A 20,678-nucleotide genomic window follows, 5' to 3' on the forward strand; every position below is an offset into this window, starting at 1 on the left:
ATCTAGATGCACAGCATGATCTGGATATACTTTTAGCCACTCTGCTTTAATTACAGTTTTCAAAAAGCATAAGTGCAAACAATTGTTAAATATAACAAACTCTCATGCTACACAATGGCTAAACAGATGTTTCCAGAATCTTTAATTCTATAACAATATTCCAAAACTGATCCACTGTTAGCTTCTATAAAAATTTGTATTTACGAAAGGCATCTAAAAGAATATGCAAATATCTTTCAAAAGATGATAGGAGAGCACTGTGATTTCTTGAGATATTAAAGATATAGCCTTTATTAAGAGAGTTGTTCCATAGATATTGGTTTTGGAGGCCACCAGTTCTGCATCTCACATTTCAAAACCACTGTCATACAATATATATATAAATAAAAAATCTAGATAGATAGATATAGAGATAGATAGATAGAGATAGATAGATAGATAGATAGATAGATAGATAGATAGATAGATAGATAGATAGATAGAAAGAACAATTCTTTATTCTAAAAACTAAAGACCCTACAAGCCAAGGACACATCACTTTATTCATATTTCCTTTCTTTAAAAATAAAACTCTTAAACTGGTTAATTTTATTTTGAAGGAAAAGCAACTCCAAGGAGCTTCAATCCAAAATGTGCTCTGTATCTAAACTGAATCTCTCCTGTTTCTCATAGCTCTTACTGCAATCAAAAATTTCTCCTTGCCATAGCCACAAATTATTTTTGATAAAAACCATGGAAAGTGAGATACCTTCACAACTTGTGGCAAAGAATATTCTAATGCATTTTCCCCCTGGACGTCTCCAATCTCTTTGCCGTGAAAGTTGACATACAAAAAGCAAAGTGAAATAAAGCTATTGAAACGAGAGAATAATAAAAGTCTTTAAGAATGTTTTGACTTTATTTGATTTCTATCCTGTATTACCACATGGGCATCACTGAACCTGACCAGATCGTGAAGAAAAAGAGCTGGCACAGATATCTGTGCAAACAAATATAAACTGTGCTTTATTACAGCCATCAAAATTCAGTGACAGTTAAGGATCAAGAAGCATTGCAAATCTGCACCTTTAGGGGAAGTCCAAAACAACTAAAAACAGATGAATTTCAGTCTTGTATTTATCAACAACACCTCTGGATTGATGAGAAGTAATTTCAGCTTAATTCTCCTTTATTTAACCATTATGAAACTTAAACAACTTTCAATAGTTCTCCAAAATTCCAGATATTTTTCTAGAAGGGTTTTGTCCAGATGTTGAGCAACACTGGGCAACAAGATAGAACCCGGGGGAAGGCCATAAGCAAAAGACCTTGATACAGAACAACTGTCATGCAGCGCTAGTTTCTGAATGCAGCCCAATGAAAGCAATAGAACCAGGATAAAACTCCGCTTCCAAGACCAGCCTATATGGTAGTTATAACAGTCAAGTTGTGGAATGTGGGTGTGACACGTTCATGACACGCTCACTCGCATATAACCACGGTGGTTCCGGCTTCGCTGCAAAAGCCGGTCTCTGGTTGAGATTTAAAAGTCGCACCTATCAAGCTGTTTGGCACGCAAGCCTCATCGCATCGTGCGCAGTCATGCGCTGGTTGGTAGGTTCCTTGTTCGAAGTAGAGCCTAGGCCAGAGGTCAGCAACCTAAAATAGTGAAAGAGCCACTCGGAACCGGTTCCCTCACAAAAGGAAAAACTGGGAGCCGCAAAAAAAATGTGCGCACATGCGCATACATGCGCGCATACGCAGAACAGGGTTTGACTGAATAGTGGAGCCAAGGCGAGATATGCACCTACTCTGCATATTTGAATTGATTGGTTGAACTATTTTAGTCCCACTTTTTTTTTTTTTGGACTGCACATGGCAGAGGACTGGGAGCCGCAGGAGATGGCTGAAAGAGCCGCAAGCGGCTCCGGAGCCGCGGGTTGCAGACCTGTGGCCTAGGCGGTCGTCTCGTTCTCTCATGTGCAGTCACCGTGGGTCTGATTCTGTTGTATATCCCGGAGTTCATCATTTTTATTTTTACTGATTTCAAATGTCTACACCTGGGATTTCAGTTTTTAAATTTATTATTTTTATGTATGTATGTATGTATGTATATGTATGTGTGTACACACACACACACACACACACACACACACACACATACATATTCCAAAAATTTATAGACAGGGGTTCAGGATGTATGTTTGTGCATGGATTATAATTTGGATCTGTGTTGGTGTGGGAAAGTCTTCTGTACACATTGCCAGCAAATCAGTAGCAGAGCAACAATTGGTCTTTTGATTAACCTCTGTCCCAAGAAAAAGTAATGTACTAAGAAACTTTAAATAAATATATGAAGCAGAAGTATTTTACGAGAAAGATATTGGATAGAGGGGATAACCTGAAATAAGTCGCTTGATATTAAAATGTAATCATATTTTATCTGGGATGAGAGACTTCCTGGGCTCCTCAGAGGGAGTAATAAACTTAATAGGTAAGATGTTAAAAGGAAAAAAAAATACACCAGATGTAAAAAAAGGAACTGCGTGTCCTATATATCTGTTTAGAATCAGTTTGGTAACTCCTCATCCGCCTAACCAATTTTATTAAAAAGCATAAGCTTTCATGAACTGCACTTCATCAGAAGCACAGAACGGCTATCAGCTCACTTCTCCCACTGCATGTTTCTTTCTACTTGTTTAAATTTAAAAAAATTCTCAACTCATAAGCAAAGGTAGCATAAGTACGAATTCCATTCCAGTCCTGTGATTCCTATGTTCTAGTAAGACAGTTTTTCTTTACTCTGTATTTCCCATTGTTAACCATTAGGGTGGCGACCATTCTAAAGTCTTCTTAGAGCAAGGGGTCCCCAACACCCATCCGTGCCAGCAACCGGTCCGCACAAGCAAGCAAAGCCCCATCTACAGGATGCAGGCAGCATACAAAACCACGGCCCCTCCAGTCCACAGAAAAACCACTCTCCACAGAACCAATCCCTGGTGCCCAAAAGGTTGGGGAATCTCTGCCTTAGAGAACAAATCCACAGATCTGTCTATGACACAGCCTTGCGTTTCTGCCTCTCCCCAGTGCTATGCTACGGATGGCTTATATGCCTAAAGCAGGGGCTGGCAAATACGGCAACTTTCCAACCAATAGACATCAACTCCTAGAATGGCTAGCTCAGGAATTCTGCGAGTTGAAGTCCACAAGTCATAAAGTTGCCGTAGTTGCCCATCCCTGTCCTAAAGCAAAACACAATAGTTGCCGTACTATTTGACATTACCCTTAGAAGACTGTGAGTCCAAATACTCAGCCCCACAAACATGCTATTTATTTAATTTATGACTACATTACACCAGAAGTCAGGAACAATGGCTGGCTCAAGAATTCCGGGAATTGAAGTCCACCATTCATAAAAGGGCCATTGTTCCCCACCCCTGCTTTACACAAAAACGGGGTCACCGTCCTTTATTATATTGGCCATAATCATTCATTTGATCTCTCTTGTTTCAATGTGCTAAAAACAAGACATGACCCTGGTCAAAAAACTTAAGGAAACAACCAAATATCGGCCTATTCTTCTGTTCAGCCTCCAAGACAGGTCCTGCCTACGAGTCTGCGTGATGTAGTGGCATATTACAAAAATGTTAAAGTCTATAGAAAGGAGACAAGCAATCCTCTCAAAAAATAAGATGTGGCGTATTTCCCACTACCGCCCTTTCCCCCAAGACAACAAAGACAACTCTAACACCAAAACTAACACAAAACTAATAACTTATGTACAAAAGCATATGTTTCATGTGCAGAATTATTTTCAACTTGCGTTGCCTTGGCTCTTTCTTTCCAGGCAGCCCAATCTCCTTTGCCAAAACCTCTGTACTAACCAAGTTGTTCCAAAGTGCTCAGTTCAGAAACTTATTCAATGCTTTTGAAAAGGAGGAAGTGCACCCCCAGCCAATTTCAATAGCTTCAGTTCCCCGATTTCTCTGAGCTTTGTCCTGTGTGTCTCCCTATCTCCCCAGATGCAGAACGGATTTTGGTTCCAAATCTTTGGCTGAGTTGGACGAGGACCATGAAAAATTCATGGTAATTACATCAATACTCGTTTACAGTGAAAGCTGAAATGCAAGAGGGAATGGCGAGTAAATCCCTGCTGTGTGAAAGAAGAAAACAAATCTCAGCTATGTAGTAGGAAAGTCCCCGCTTCCAAACGGTGATTAATACAAACTGGGGCTCTATCACCGTGGAACTGAGACGCAACCAGGCCAGAAATCTTCCAGTGCCACTTCTGTCGTTGCAAAATATGTATTATCAGGACCCTTTCTGTCTAGAATTACTTCCCCTCTGACTTAATGTGGGTGGCCAACTGGTAGCGTAGTCTTGAAAAATAATATGAGCGAAAGGACAGATTTATGCAGAAAGGGAGGAGTAAGGGGAGAATTCAGCAAAGTATGGTTGTTTTTCACTTTTTGGGGAGAAAAGAGGAAGGGTGGGCTAGGCTTAAGACTGCTTCATACGGTTTTCAGGAGATCATTTTAACGCATGTGGTCTGCTTCGGCAAAATGCAAGCGTTTGCCCAAAGTAAAATAGAGTTAAAGTCCCCTTTGTGAGTTTGGTTACTCTTCTGGCTACCGGAAGCAGACCAACTGGAAAGGAAGGCAAATGTGTGTAAAGATGGAATTACAGTGGCTCAACAACAAATCTCAAAAGGATGAGGGAAAAAGACCTTTCACCTAAGAAAGTTCTTTCAGCACTTTCCTCCATTTGGAATTAACATTACTGATGAAGCAGGGCAAACAATGCGGTGGGGGAGCCACTTCTGTACTTGGATTGGGGTGAAATTTGCCTTGGCATCACTTTAAACTAACGCTGTAAAGAGTCGTGTGTTAAAACTCTGTGTCCTACCCGACTTTTTCTGAACACACAACCTTTTAAGTAGCTGAAGGTTGCCTGTGAATTTGGCTCAGTTCAATCAAAAACATCTGTTCCGCTGGGTAAGTCTGCTGTCAGGACGTTTTTCTCATTTGGCTTTCGCTGCACCCTTTCCCAACCAATCGCACACAACCCAACATTTGTAAATCACGTTTGGGCTGACAACAGCAGGTCTGCATTCAGTCACCCCATCTCAGCCAGTGAGGCCACTCCACTGCTGTGAGAGCTGCTCTTAGCATGTCATCGAATCAAAGCATGTTGAGAAGACAGAATGCTAGAGGCATCTGCAGAAATATCTGCAGAATATTTAGTGGTGTTAGAACACTGACAGATGGATCTGTCATTTCATAGCTTCAACTAACCTGCCGTCCACTGGCTTGACATAGTAAAGCAGTCCAGAAGTGACTCCAGCTCTCTCACATTGTTTTCACATGTCTCGGCTAGGAAGGCCTGGCGTTTCCTGGTCTTCATTTGGCAGGAGAAGAAAGCAAAAAAGATAGATATTAAAGGCATAGAAGAGTGATTCATAACCACCAGTGCTGTTGCAGGGCACACGATGGACTAATGTTTAAAGTGAAACAAACAAACAAACAAACAAAAAAACAACAAAAAACAAATTGGAGGAATTCCCCATTACCAAAATAACAAAATGAAAGAAAAAAGTTGAAAACATTTCAAGGAGGTAGTGCCATCGTGATTGCTTTTTCAGGTGAGTTTCCAGGCCAAAGGGTGGGTTTTGCATCGTTTTAATGTCCTGCTGCTAGAGCAAAGCCCAAGTAACCCATCAGGAACCAATTAAAATGTTTACCCACGGACCATTCGTATTTTTCTCCTCTATTGCAAAAATGCATCCTGGCTGGGAAATATGGTGATCCCTAAATTTGGCATGGCACCAAGGTGCCCCCTGAAGACGTCTGATAAATTGGTCCCCTGCTGAGACACCTGGTAGATGTATTCAGCTTTGATCTTCCAAAGTAGCTTCTTTTCTGCAATCTCATCTATAGGAAGCTACCACTGGTGAAAGCTAGCCTCTACCTTTACCACGAGGAAAGTACCTTTCTTCTGGATCTGATTTACTGTCTAAATAGGTATATCTTAACCTTGGGAACTTTTTTGATGTGTACGCTTCACTTCCCAGCATGGCTGGCTGGAGTTGGAAGTCCATACATCTCTATCTCCACTATTTCCTTGACATTATTTCTACTGACAAAAATGGATATGATGTCAAAGAAACAGTGGCTAATAACATCTCATTGAGCTATCCTATGTGTAACTGTCCCATGGCGAGGTGACCACAGTGAGTTGTCTCGCAGTGACTTGGCCATGGTGAGATGGCCGCGTGGGAATAACCATAGCAAGATGGCAGTGGCGAGTTGGCCGCACTGAGAGGGCTGCAGCAAGTTGGCCATGGTGATTTGTCCTAGACCAGGGGTCTTCAAACTTGGCCCTTTTATGACTTGTGGACTTCAACTCCCAGAATTCCTCAGGCAATTCTGGGAGTTGTAGTCCACAAGTCATAAAAGGGCCAAGTTTGAAGACCTCTGTCCTAGAGCCTCTTGATGACAGACAGCAAAGATGAAGTGTAATCCTTGACCAGGCAAAGCAAAAAGTCTCTCTAAGCAGGGAGTTGGCTTTCATTCACATTCTGTGAGGTTAGGGATAAGTATTCAGAAAAAGAACAAAGCAAGAAAGAAGTCAGAGGAACCAAAAGATCTTGCACACATCAAAACAAACAGAAGATTTTTCTTTAGCCAGCATCTCCGCAATGAACATTGTGGAATCCAAGATTCATAATTCTTTGTATGTGACTGTTTCCTTCCCTTGTTTTCCCTTATGTCCCCTTTTCATATCTAAAGATTGAACTTCTTTACCTTTAGCATAAAATTCCTTATTTTTCTCTTTCTCTTTCCCATTTCAGTTACCCCTTGTGTTTCATGAGCAGCACATGATTAGTTAAGTTCTATAATTTAAAGGGACACGGTGGCTCAGTGGGTTAGGACGCTGAGCTTGTCGATCATTAGGTCTGCAGTTTGGCAGGTCGAATCCCGAGTGCCGCGTAACAGAGTGAGCACCTGTTACTCGTCCCAACTTCTGCCAACCTAGCAGTTCGAAAGCACATAAAAATGCAAGTAGAAAAATAGGGACCACTACGGTGGGAAGGTAACAGCATTCCGTGCGCCTTTGGCGTCTAGTCATGCCGGCCACATGACCACGGAGACGTCCTTGGACAAACGCTGGCTTTTCAGCTTTGAAACAGAGATGAGCACCGGCCCCTAGAGTCGGAAACGACTAGCACGCATGTGCGGCGGAACCTTTACCTTTTATATGTTCTGTATATTTACTAATATATTATTCATATACATTTCAGCGTTTGATCCCCAGTAGCATTTACATGGTCTTCCCTGTGTGATGGTTAGTACTATACATCACAAAATATTTCTGGTGCCGATGGAATTCTCGTGCTGGGATTTTTCTTTCTTTCTAAAACAGGTGTGTCAAACCCAATTTCATTGAGGGCCGCATCAGTATTGCGGTTGCCCTCAGGGGGCCGGGTGGGTATGGCCTGGGTGGGTGTGGCCTACTGGGTGGGTGTGGCTAGAGTGCATATGGCCTACTGGGTGGGCATGGCCAGCTCTACATCGTTCGCATCAAGGGTGCCTATGGGGGCCTGGGCAGGAGTGGGACAGATCTGAGGGTCTCTGGCAGAAGGAGGGTCTCTGGGCCAGGGCCAAGGCAGTGGGGGCCATTCCCTCACTGTTTCCAGGTTGGCTTCACGGGCCACATGAAACCACTTCGCGGGCCGGATCTGGCCCCCGGGCCTTGTGTTTGACATGTCTGTTCTAAAACATCAGTCGATGCCTTGGTGGATGCCTGGGAAAGGGCGGCTGCCGGGGCACTTGACTGTGTTGTACCCTTGCGACCTCTGACCCGGCGCAGATCCCGTTGGGCTCCATGGTTCTCTGCGGAGCTCCGGGAGATAAAGCGTTGGAGACGGGGTCTACAGAGCGGTTGGAGGTCCAGCCGATCCGAATCTGACCGATTGCAGTTTATAACCTTTATAAGGTCTTATCTTGCGGCGATGAGGACGGCGAAGTCTAATTACTTCACTGCCCTCATCGCGTCCGCAGATAATCGCCCGGCCGCCCTGTTTAGGGTGACTCGCTCCCTCCTTAAATAACTAACGTCCAGTCTCCAACCTTCGCTTTTTGGTGAAGGTTGTTGAGAGTGTGGTGGCGCATCAGCTTCCTCTGTTCCTGGAGGAAACTGATTATCTGGACCCATACCAAGCGGGTTTCAGGCCCGGATACAGCACGGAGACGGCATTGGTCATGCTGGTGAATGATCTCTGGCGGGCTCGGGACAGGGGTTGTTCCTCTGTCCTGGTCCTATTAGATCTCTCAGCGGCTTTTGATACCATCGACCATGGTATCCTACTGCGGCGTCTCAGGGGGTTGGGAGTGGGAGGCACCGTTTTACGGTGGTTCTCCTCCTATCTCCTGGGCCGTTCGCAGTCGGTGTTGACGGGAGGGCAGAGATCCGCCCCGAGGCCTCTCGTTTGTGGAGTTCCTCAGGGATCGGTTCTCTCGCCCCTCCTGTTCAACATCTATATGAAGCCGCTGGGTGAGATCATTCGTGGTTTTGGGATGGGTTATCATCAGTACGCTGATGATACCCAACTTTTTCTTTCCACCCCAAACCAACCCAGTGATGCCCTCGCCGTGATGTCCTGGTGCCTGGAGACGGTGCAGGTCTGGATGGGGAGAAACAGGCTTCATCTCAATCCTGCCAAGACTAAGTGGCTGTGCATATCGGCATCTCGGGCTAACCAGACTATTCCACCTCTAACGATGGGGGGTGAGGTGTTACCCCCCGTTGATAGGGCTCGTAACTTGGGCGTCCTCCTGGATTTACGACTCAATTTTGAAGACCATATAGGAGCCGTGACCAGGGGGGCTTTTGCCCAGGTTTGCCTGGTGCCCCAGTTGCGACCCTATCTGGACCGAGATGCCCTACACACAGTCACTCATGCACTCGTGACCTCCCGTTTAGACTACTGCAACGCTCTCTACATGGGGCTGCCCTTGAGGACCACTCGGAGGCTTCAGCTGGTGCAGAATGCGGCCGCGCGAGTTGTGATGGGGGGTTCCCGATACTCCCATGTAACACCTCTACTCCGCGAGCTGCATTGGCTCCCGGTTGCCCTCCGGGTGAGATTCAAGGTGCTGGTGATGACCTATAAAGCCCTAAATGGCTTGGGTCCAGGTTATCTGAGGGAACACCTGCTGCCGGCATCAAGCTCCCTTCGTCCAGTGCGCTCCCACAGGGAGGGTCTTCTCAGGGTACCGCCAGTAAGAGACTGCCGGCGGACAACACCCAGGGATAGGGCCTTCTCAGTGGGTGCGCCTGTCCTTTGGAACCAGCTGCCAGTGGAGCTTAGGACTGCCCCCGACCTCTGTTCGTTCCGCCGGGACCTGAAGACCTGGCTCTTCGAGCTCTCTGGCCCAGGCTAAGAATTTTAATTTTAATTTTAATTTTAACTGGGGTTTTATTTGTTCAGGGACGGATATAATTTTTTAAATTGTTTTTAACTTTTGTATTTTTGTTTTTAATCACCCTGTAAACCGCCCTGAGTCCTTCGGGAAAGGGCGGTATATAAATATAATAAAATAAATAAATAAATAAAATCAGTATTCCAAAAAGAAATATAAGGATACATGCAATTTTTACAGGGTATAAATAGGCTAGAATGCTGAGCTACACACAGTTCCGTCAACCCTACTTTGCCGTCCCCACAGAAAAAGCATGTTGCCCATAGAACAGCATAAAAAGCAATGCCACACCAATAAAAGAAATATTTTCATGCATGTACATGCATTTGAAGCAGAAGATACTCAAAACTGTGCACTAGCAAAATCTGCCTTTTACCTATAATTTTGGGTTTGGGGTAGGAAGAGCCAAAGTATTTTCCTTTATTTTCATAGAAAAGGGCTGAGAAAATATTTTTGTGTAGAAAGTCAGAGAGCTAACCGAGCATCTAACCGAGTGTTACCAGTTACTGATGATACCTCACTGATGATAACCTCACCTCATAGCAATGGATGATCTCCCCAAGTGGCTTTATGTAGACATTAAACAGGAATGGAGAAACAATGAGGCATCCCACATAGTAAAGGCTGATGATAGGACCTCTCATTCCTGACCAATACCAGCTGGTATCAGTCCCTTAGGAAGGAAGAGAACCAGTGTAATTCTGTGTAGCCCAGGGGTAGGCAACCTCGGCTCTTTTATGACTCATGGACTTCAACTCCCAGAATTCCTGAGTCAGCTATTTGGAAAACTCAACAGTGGCCACAGGATTGGAAAAGATCAGTTTACATCCCAATTCCAAAAAAAGGCAGTGCCAAAGAATGTTCAAACTATCGCACCATTGCACTCATTTCTCATGCTAGTAAAGTCATGCTTAAAATCCTACAAGCTAGACTTCAGCAGTATGTGGATCGAGAACTACCAGAAGTACAGGCAGGATTTTGAAGAGGCAGAGGAACTAGAGATCAAATTGCCAACATACGCTGGATCATGGAGAAAGCTAGGGAGTTCCAGAAAAACATCTACTTCTGCTTCATTGACTATGCTAAAGCCTTTGATTGTGTGGATCATAACAAACTGTGGCAAGTTCTTAAAGAGATGGGAGTACCAGACCATCTTATTTGTCTCTTGAGAAACCTATATGCGGGTCAAGAAGCAACAGTGAGAACTGGACACGGAACCACTGATTGGTTCAAAATTGGGAAAGGAGTCCGGCAAGGCTGTATACTGTTGCCCTGCCTATTTAACTTATATGCAGAGCACATCATGAGAAAGGCAGGGCTAGATGAATCAAAAATTGGAATTAAGATTGCTGGAAGAAATATCAACAACCTAAGATACGCAGATGATACCACTCTAATGGCAGAAAGTGAAGAAGAACTAAAGAGCCTCTTGTTGCGGGTGAAGAAGGAGAGTGCAAAACTTGGGTTGAAACTTAACATTAAGAAAACCAAGATCATGGCATCTGGCCCTCTCAATTCCTGGCAAATAGATGGGGAAGAAATGGAGGTAGTGACAGATTTTGTTTTCCTGGGCTCCAAGATCACTGCAGATGGGGACTGTAGCCAAGAAATTAAAAGACGCTTGCTCCTGGGAAGGAAAGCCATGGCAAATCTTAAAAAGCAGAGACATCACCCTGTCAACAAAAGTGCGTATAGTCAAGGCTATGGTCTTCCCAGTTGCAATGTATGGCAGTGAAAGTTGGACCATAAGAAAGGCTGAGCGCCAAAGAATTGAGGCCTTTGAACTATGGTGCTGGAGAATACTCCTGCGAGTCCCTTGGACTGCAAGGCGATCAAACCAGTCAGTCCTAGAGGAGATCAATCCTGACTGCTCTTTAGAAGGCCAGATCCTGAAGCTAAAACTCAAATACTTTGGCCACCTAATGAGAAGGAAAGACTCACTGGAGAAGAGCCTAATGCTGGGAAAGATCGAGGGCAATAGAAGAAGGGGACGACAGAGAATGAGGTGGCTGGATGGAGTCACTGAAGCAGTAGGCGTGAGCTTAAATGGACTCCAGAAGATGGTAGAAGACAGGAAGGCCTGGAGGAATGTTGTCCATAGGGTCGCAATGAGTCGGACACGACTTCGCAGCTAACAACAACAACTACCTAGACTTGAAACCTAGGTTTTTGGATTCAATTGAGGTTGGCCAGACAGTGCCACATGAGACTGTTTCTCAAAACTTTTGTTTTTCTGCTCTTGTGTCAGAAGCCCTGAGGCGCTTCTGGGTTGAAAGGATTAGCCGATGACATCACCATTGCCCTGGGACGCCCAGTTGGAGGCTGCTTTCATGTCCCCAGCAGGAGCTGGAGTGAAGGACAAGAGCTCAACCCCACCCCACAGCAGTTTTGGAGTCTCAAACAAAGGCTTACTAACTTCCTGCCCACTCAAGTCACCATGCTTCTACTTAATGAGGCGATAAAACTTGGACAATATCATTAAGAGGGTCTTCCGCATTACAGCTTAATAACTCTTATTTTAACCAACCATGTGGGATGATCTGTAAAGGAGGGCACATTTTGTTTGCAGGTTAGTCTTACAGAAATTTTCAGGAAAGTTGCCAGGTTCGAGTCCCACCAGGCTCAAGGTTGACTCAGCCTTCCATCCTTCCGAGGTAGGTAAAATGAGGACCCAGATTGTTGGGGCAATTAAGCTGACTTTGTAATAATGCCGCTTGGGTGTGTGTGTGAAAGCCCTAATAAGCAGGCATATACATAGAATGAAGGCTACTGCTAAGCTTGTAAGCCGCCCTGAGTCTTCGGAGAAGGGCGGGATATAAATGGAATTAAAATAAAAAATAAAAAAATAAAAATAAAAATGGGTCATTTGTCACTGATATTAGTAGGGTTTGGTTTATGATTGGAAGTACTGGTTAATTATCAATTCTCTGATAGTGATTTAGATTTGTTGTTAGACCTCCCCTTTTTGTTATGTACTTTCCTTTCCCTAGATTGCATTTTAAGTACTTTTTATTCTTTGACGGGAAACAATTTTAAAAAATGGATGGATACAAATATTTACAAGTAGTTTGTTTCCCTGGGGGTGGGGGGGGGAAAGAAATAAAATAGATCCCTTATCAACTTTTCTTCTAAACTGAACAGGAAAAAAAGGTAATTTCAATTTGTGTCGACTTTCTAAAACCTCTATACAGAGGAACTCCCCTTTTCTTTTCTCTAGTGACCCGTAATCCAACTTTGGGTAACAGCCATCTTAACTTTTGAGTTATAAGCACTTCCCCTAACAAAAAGTCAGCCTGAAGATTTAAGGATTCGGGGGTTTTTATGGTGAGAAACATCTTTTTCCTGTTAACTGAGCTCTGTTATGAGCCAACAGTGGATCATGACTGACTTGAATGTATGAGGATCTCTTCTGTGTTCTCCACCATTCTGCTTAAATATTTTATAAATTTGCTCTACCATTTCAATTTTAATTATATGTTCTGTATATCTACTAATATATTATTCATATACATTTCAGCGTTTGATCCCCAGTAGCATTTACATGGTCTTCCCTGTGTGATGGTTAGTACTATACATCACAAAGAATTTCCAGTGCCGATGGAATTCTCATGCTGGGATTTTTTTTTTCTTTCTAAAACATCAGTATTCCAAAAAGAAATATAAGGATACATGCAATTTTTACAGGGTATAAATAGACTAGAATGCTGAGCTACACACAGTTCTGTCAACCCTACTTTGCCGTCCCCACAGAAAAAGCATGTTGCCCACAGAACAGCATAAAAAGCAATGCCACACCAATAAAGGAAATATTTTCATGCATGCACATGCATTTGAAGCAGAAGATACTCAAAACTGTGCACTAGCAAAATCTCTTCCAGCACAAAATATTTAGGCAAGCTGTTCAAAGGGACAGAGATGTTTTATTTTTAAACTATCATATATTAGGATATTTATGTTGATGCAACCTTTCTGTATGTACATGTTACGTTCATGTTTGCCTTTTTTAAGTCAAGTCTGGCCACTTGATTTTTCCAAATTCCCTCCCCCCTCTCTCTCTCCCCCCACCCTAGGATACGCATACGCATTCAGATTTCCCAGCAATTTTGTTACATTCTGCTAAGCTTGTAAGGCGCCCTGAGTCTTCGGAGAAGGGCGGGATATAAATGGAATTAAAATAAATAAAATAAATAAAATTCTAGTTCCAGCCAATTGGGGGTGCGATGACTTAGCAGTTAAGAAACTGAGCTTGTTAGCTGGAAGGCTAACAGCCTGGGTTTGAGACCCGAGCACCGCACAATGGAGCGAGTTCCTGTCTTTGCGCCAGCTCCTGCCCACTTAGCAGTTCAAAAGCACGCAAATGTGAGTAGATAAATAGGTACCACTTCTGTGGGAAGGTAACAGCATTCTGTGTTTCACCGCGTGCTCTGCGCTGTGACGTAATACCATTCCGGCCACATTACCACGGACATGTCTTTGGACAACACTGTCTGCCTCAGTTAAGAAACGCTCCCGAGAGTCAGATACTACTGGACAGGGGAAGCCTTTACCTTTGCCCAGCCAACTACATGCATTCTTTTCTCCCTCAAGACCCCCCCTAGTCGCAAGAAGCTTCCCAAATCTCCTTTCCATTTGAGAGCAACTAGGGGGGCCTTCGCCCAGGTTCGCCTGGTGCGCCAGTTGCGGCCCTATCTAGACCGGGATGCCTTACGTACGGTCACTCATGCGCTCGTGACCTCTCGTCTTGATTACTGCAACGCTCTCTACATGGGGCTACCCTTGAAAACCACTCGGAGGCTCCAACTGGTACAGAATGCAGCCGCGAGAGTTGTACTGGGAGTTTCCCGATACTCCCATGTCACACCTTTGCTCCGCGAGCTGCATTGGCTACCAGTTGTCTTCCGGGTGAGGTTCAAGGTGTTGGTTATGACCTACAAAGCCCTTCATGGCATGGGTCCGGAATACCTTGGGGAGCACCTGCAGCCGGCGTCAACTTCCCTCCGCCCAGTACGCTCCCACAGAGAGGGCCTCCTCAGGGTGCCACCGGTCAAAGAATGCCGACTGGTGGCCCCCAGGGGGAGGGCGTTCTCTGTGGGTGCACCGGATTTATGGAACCATCTTCCGGTTGAGCTCCGGATGGCGCCCGATCTCCGCTCCTTCCGGCGCGATCTTAAAACCCATCTTTTTAAACAAGCTGGCCTGGCCTGATGGGACGGGGTGGAATTTTTATAAACGATTTGAATTTTAAATTTGTATTAAATTTATGGGCATTGTTTAATCATGTTTTAATAATTTTAATTTTTGTATCTAGTTTTTATGTATTGCCCTGTTGACCGCCCTGAGTCTCCTGGGAGAAGGGCGGTATATAAATTAAATAAATAAATAAATAAATAAATAAATAAATAAATAAATAAATAAATAAATAAATAAATAAATAAAATAATGTATGTGTAGAAGCAGGCTAAGAAAAACAATTCTTCATTATCTGAGCTTCCTGACAATGTGAATGAGAAACTCAGAATGAGCTGCCTACGGTTGCATTTCCTAGGCAGCATTCTGGCCAACATATATTGATCCTCTGGAAAAAAAAGGTATATGAGCAAAAGATTCCTGACAGCAAGGTGCAAGAGGAACACACAGATGCTAGCGCCTGACTTTGGTGTAATTTGCAGCTAATTGAGCTTTCTGTTTCTCTACTGTTACTTAATCAAAGAGCTGCTCTGTTGCAGCCTGTCAAGCTTGGGAACTCAATTTATATGTAAATGCCTTTCTAACTACCAAGAGGCCACCCAACCAACCAGTCTGGAGTATACTTTCAAATGGGCCAAATACAGAACCATCAGTTCCTCGAAGCCTTGGAGGTATTAACTATATTTAGTTACATGACAAAAGATTAAATTGATTTTCAACCTGCCTACCATGTCACTCCATATTCAAATCATTCCCTTTGTACTCAAACCGACTGCATACTGAGAACAGAACCCAAAAAAACGATGCCGTCATCCAACAGAATCACTACTGACAGGTGGTTTAGCTATGCTGGCTCAGGAATTCTGGGAGTTGAAGTCCACGAGTCATAAAAGAGCCGAGGTTGCCGACCCCTGCACTAGACCAGGGATAAGCAACCTTGGCTCTTTTATGACTCGGGAACTTCAACTCCCATGGCTGGCTCAGGAATTCTAGGAGTTGAAGTCCACGAGTCATAAAAGAGCCAAGGTTGCTTATCCCTGGTCTAGTGCAGGGGTCGGCAACCTCGGCTCTTTTATGACTCGTGGACTTCAACTCCCAGAATTCCTGAGCCAGCATAGCTGGCTCAGGAATTCTGGGAGTTGAAGTCCACGAGTCATAAAAGAGCCGAGGTTGCCGACCCCTGGTCTAGTGGATAAAGTGCTAAACAACGATAAGGAAACCAGATTCAAGCCCAGCTTTGCTATGTGACTTTGGGCCAGTCTTTCCCAGCCTAGCCTATTTTGAAGGGTTGGAGACTAAGAGCTATCTGTACCACTTTTAGCTCCTGGAGGAAAGGTAAAATAGAAATAATAATTAGTTTCACCATTTCAGGGCTGCAAAAATCAGTATGTTAGGTATTTCTGGCTTCCTTCGTGATTATCCCGTAGTCATCGAGATTTTGCAGCCCAGCTATAGTACCCCTACAATCAAAAGACAAAACTACAGGTAGTTCTCAACCTATGACCTCAACGGAGCCCCAAATATCTGTTGCTAAGGGAGACATTTGTTAAGCAAGTTTTGCCCCATTTTAAAACCTTTCTTGCCACAGCTGTTAAGCGAATCACTACAGTTCTTAAAGTTAGTAGCACGGCAATTGAGTGAATCTGGCTTCCCCACTGACTTTGGTTGCCAGAAGATCACAAAAGGGGAATCATACAACCCCGGGACAGTGCAACCTTCATAAGTATGGGCTAGTTGCCAAGCATCTGAATTTTTATCACACGGCCATGGAGACACTGCAATGGTAATACGTGTGAAAAATGATTGTAAAGTCAATTTTTTTCAGTGCTGTTGTAACTTTGAACAGTCACTAAATGAACCGTTGTGATCTGAGGATGACCTGTATTATCCTCAGGGGTCGGTCCTCTCGCCTCTCCTGTTCAACATCTACATGAAACCGCTGGGTGAGATCATTCGTGGTTTTGGAGTTGGGTATCATCAGTATGCTGATGATACCCAGCTTTTCATTTCGACCCCAAACCACCCCAGTGATGCCCTCGACGTGATGTCCCGATGCCTGGAGGCGGTCTGGGTCTGGATGGGGAGGAACAGGCTTCGGCTCAACCCTGACAAGACTGAGTGGCTGTGCGTACCGGCATCTCAGGATATTCAGGATATCCCACCCCTCACTATGGAGGGTGAGTTATTACCCCCTGTAGATAGGGCTCGCAACTTGGGAGTCCTCCTAGATTCACAGCTTTCCCTAGAAGACCATATAGTAGCTGTGACTAGGGGGGCCTTCACCCAGGTTCGCCTGGTGCGCCAGTTGCGGCCCTAACTAGACCGGGATGCCTTACGTACGGTCACTCATGCGCTCGTGACCTCTCGTCTTGACTACTGCAACGCTCTCTACATGGGGCTACCCTTGAAGACCACTCGGAAGCTCCAACTGGTACAGAATGCAGCCGCGAGAGTTGTGTTGGGAGTTTCCTGACACTCCCATGTCACATCTTTGCTCCGCAAGCTGCATTGGCTTCCAGTTGTCTTCCGGGTGAGGTTCAAGGTGTTAGTAATGACCTACAAAGCCCTACATGGCATGGGTCCGGAATACCTTGGGGAGCACCTGCGGCCGGCGTCAACTTCCCTCCGCCCAGTATGCTCCCACAGAGAGGGCCTCCTCAGGGTGCCACCGGTCAAAGAATGCCGACTGGTGGCCCCCAGGGGGAGGGCATTCTCTGTGGGTGCACCGGATCTTTGGAACCATCTTCCGGTCGAGCTCCGGATGGCGCCCGATCTCCGCTCCTTCCGGCGCGATCTTAAAACCCATCTCTTTGAACAAGCTGGCCTGGCCTGATGGGACGGGGTTGGATTTTATAAATGGATTTTAACTTTTAATCTGTATTAATTTATTACGGGCACTGTTTAATTACTTTTTAATAATTTTTAATTTTTGTATCTTGTTTTTATGTATTGCCCTGTTCACCGCCCTGAGTCCTTCGGGAGAAGGGCGGTATACAAATTAAAATAATAATAATAATAATAATAATAATAATAATAATAATAATAATAATAATAATAATAATAATAATAATAATAATAATAAAGTGGTACTGTCAGGTCCCAAACAGTTCCCTATTTTTACTTACCTTCCTTCTGTCCTTCCATCTTTGGGACCTGCCATTCTGTTACGTGTGTGTGTGTGTGTGAGCCCACCGTTACTTGCATGTTTGTATTTGCTCGCCAGTTCTGTTTCCTTTTCCTTATTGCCATGGGGAGGAGTATGGTAGCTCTCCAAAGACGAGGGCGACGAACCAGAGGTCAGCGAAGCCAGGAAGTTACATGCCAAAAGCAACGGTTGATGCCAGCTGATTGGATAAAATTCAAATCCCCGCGCACCTTTGGTGGGAGGGGTTTTACGGCTTAGGTGACTAATACGGTGTTAACGAACTTTTACCTCAGACCTCGCCTTGATCCCCCACTGTTACTGATCCCCAAATAAAAGAATCTTGTTTGAAGCAGTGATTACCTCAAGAGTTCGAATTCATGGGAAAACAGCTGAAGTGGGTCATTACAGGTACTCAGCTAAAGGATTATCTTTATCTAAAACAAAGGATTACCTTTATCTGAATCATGTTATTGAAATCAACTTTTTAAATCATTTGAAATGCCTAAAACTGCAAAATGACCACCAAGAACTGAGTGGGTTATAGATGCATTCTATCAATATATTACATTTAATTAAAATATTTGGTCACAATTTGGTCCCCACGGGAAAACATTACAGTGTAAAGCCCTTAAATTATTATTGGTATTGGGCATTTGTTTTGGAGCATTCTAACAGTACATTTTAATAAACAATAAATAATTGTTTTTTTAAATTCAATTTAAATTGTTAAATTAAATTAAATTTAATAAACAATAAAACATTTTTTCTAAGGCAAGTATTATTTGCCTGGAGTCTTGAATAAAGAAGTCAAATATCTTCTATTTAAAAAAAACAGTGGTTTTAAAGAATATTAGGTATTATTATTAGCCTGCTGAGGTTAACTGAATAACAATAACAAAAATCATATTTACTGGATATTCCATAAAATCAAAGAATGCAATTAACCTAACTCAAGGGTTACCCACACTATTGCTCCATTTTGATTGTATTTATCAAGTATGGGTAAAGCGGCCTTAAATATTTCTTTTCAAAGTTGAAAGACAGTGGAATCTTACATTTACCATCTTGGAAAACTGAGATGTTCCATTCTTGTTTAATAATTTGTCTCTTTACCAAAGCAATAAAAAGGCTAATCAATTATTCCTTGTGCCAAAGTTTACAGATGCATTTAAAGATTGGCCAGAATGATTTCATATATGCTGTTTCTTCTTTTACTTGCTTTTTATGGTTTTTGTCCTTTTCATTTTATTTTTTATTATTTTTTGAAAATTCTGAGTTTTCTCATACTTGGAGGAATGTGGATTGAGAAATCTACATGATTGTGTTCATAAATACGACAGCTATATTTGCTATCAAGAGTCAGCTAACTTGCCAGATTTAAGCAAGCCATTCACTCAGGGCCTAAATTATATCACCGGTTGGTTGTGAGGATAAATTATATGTTTAGAAAATTCTTTTCAGTCTTTCTTCCAATGAGTTCAGATGCGAACTCATTTCAACCCATGATTTGTTGCATGTTCAAATTAAGATGTAGCTGGAACAGACAGAACCTCCTTGAGCGACATCTGGAAAACTAATAGTCATGTAAACTACCATATAGCAAGTTTGTGATCTTTGTTGGATGAATGAGCAAATATTTCAACGAGTGACCTCTGAATAACCCAAGATAATCATCAGCAAAGGTATGACTGGAATTTTTAACAACTAGAAAGTCACATTTTGATGTTCAGATAGCTGTTACTCCTATGAAATGACTATGATTTCATGTAAGACTATTCTGAAAGATGGTGGGATAGGGAAAAAAATAAAGTAGCCAAGGCATGAAAAGAGGGCAGATGGCTAGGAAGAGGAAGAAAATTTGCTGAAGAAGCTTGGAAAGAAAGTTCACCCCTGGAGCTTAAGATTTACCCAACTCTGAGCTGACTGTACTTCCTCCCAAAATAGCTGTCATGATGCAGTAAGAGATGGAAGATTGATAGCTAGAGAGGCAAGACAGGGCTGTCTGTGTTGGAAGGGGGTCAAATCAGTCAAGATGGTGGCTACAACTGTATGGTCAAAATCTGCCCCTCTTTTACGCGCCATCAAAGTTGGGAGCTCTCATCATGCAGTAAACAACCATGACTTTGGTATTTATATATATATATATATATATATATATATATATATATATATATATATATATATATATATATATATATATATATGTATATATAAAACGTTACTAGAAGATTTAAAAGTGAAAATAAAAACAAAATTCAAACTAATATAAGGCAAGGGGAAGAAAAGAAAGGGGGGAAAAATCAAAGAAAAAGCTAAAAGTGCAACAAAGAAAGAAAAAGTACAAGAAAAATAGAAAGGAAAGGAAAAAAGATACAAGGAAGTGGCTTCTAATCTTTTTTTACAGCAGTTGTAAGTACAACTATAAGTTTACCTTTAAAATTACATCACAACTCCCTTCTTTCTATTATCTATCCTGTCTAATCATCAATATTGTAACTTTTTTCTGTTTTACACACAAAATCCAAAAGGGTTTTCTCTGTCAGCAATAAATATAGATGTTGCTTTTCTCTGATCAAAAAAGTCAATTTGGCCATCTCAGCAAGTTCCACCACCTTTACCAACCATTCCTCCATTTTGGATACTTTGTGCATATGATAAACTCACTGCACAAAAACAAAATTCCGTGACTTTCTTTCAACTATTTGTCCATCAATTTCCCAAGAAAAACCTCTGGTCTTAATTGTATATTAATCTTCTGAATCAGTGCATGTATTTGTTTCCAGAATTTTCTAGCTTCCTTTACACATCCACCAAACATAATAATAAAATGTGTTTTTTTTTTTGTTCTTCACATCCGTCTTGACACACGCATCCTGAGGCAGGAT

At 42.9% G+C, this 20,678-nt stretch overlaps 1 protein-coding gene across 1 annotated transcript in view; it reads right to left on the reverse strand.

The window, feature by feature from the left end:
- The window catches only part of CCDC171 (coiled-coil domain containing 171), a 206,664-nt gene that overhangs the window by 130,161 nt on the left and 55,825 nt on the right, over positions 1-20,678 (reverse strand). The window contains exon 12 of the mRNA XM_083352873.1: positions 5,274-5,376. Within this exon, the coding sequence (XP_083208999.1) occupies positions 5,274-5,376 (103 nt within the window). The remainder of the gene's footprint in view (positions 1-5,273; positions 5,377-20,678) is intronic.

Source organism: Vipera ursinii (assembly GCF_947247035.1).
Source record: "Vipera ursinii genome assembly, chromosome: 2".
Classification (NCBI taxonomy): domain Eukaryota; kingdom Metazoa; phylum Chordata; class Lepidosauria; order Squamata; family Viperidae; genus Vipera; species Vipera ursinii.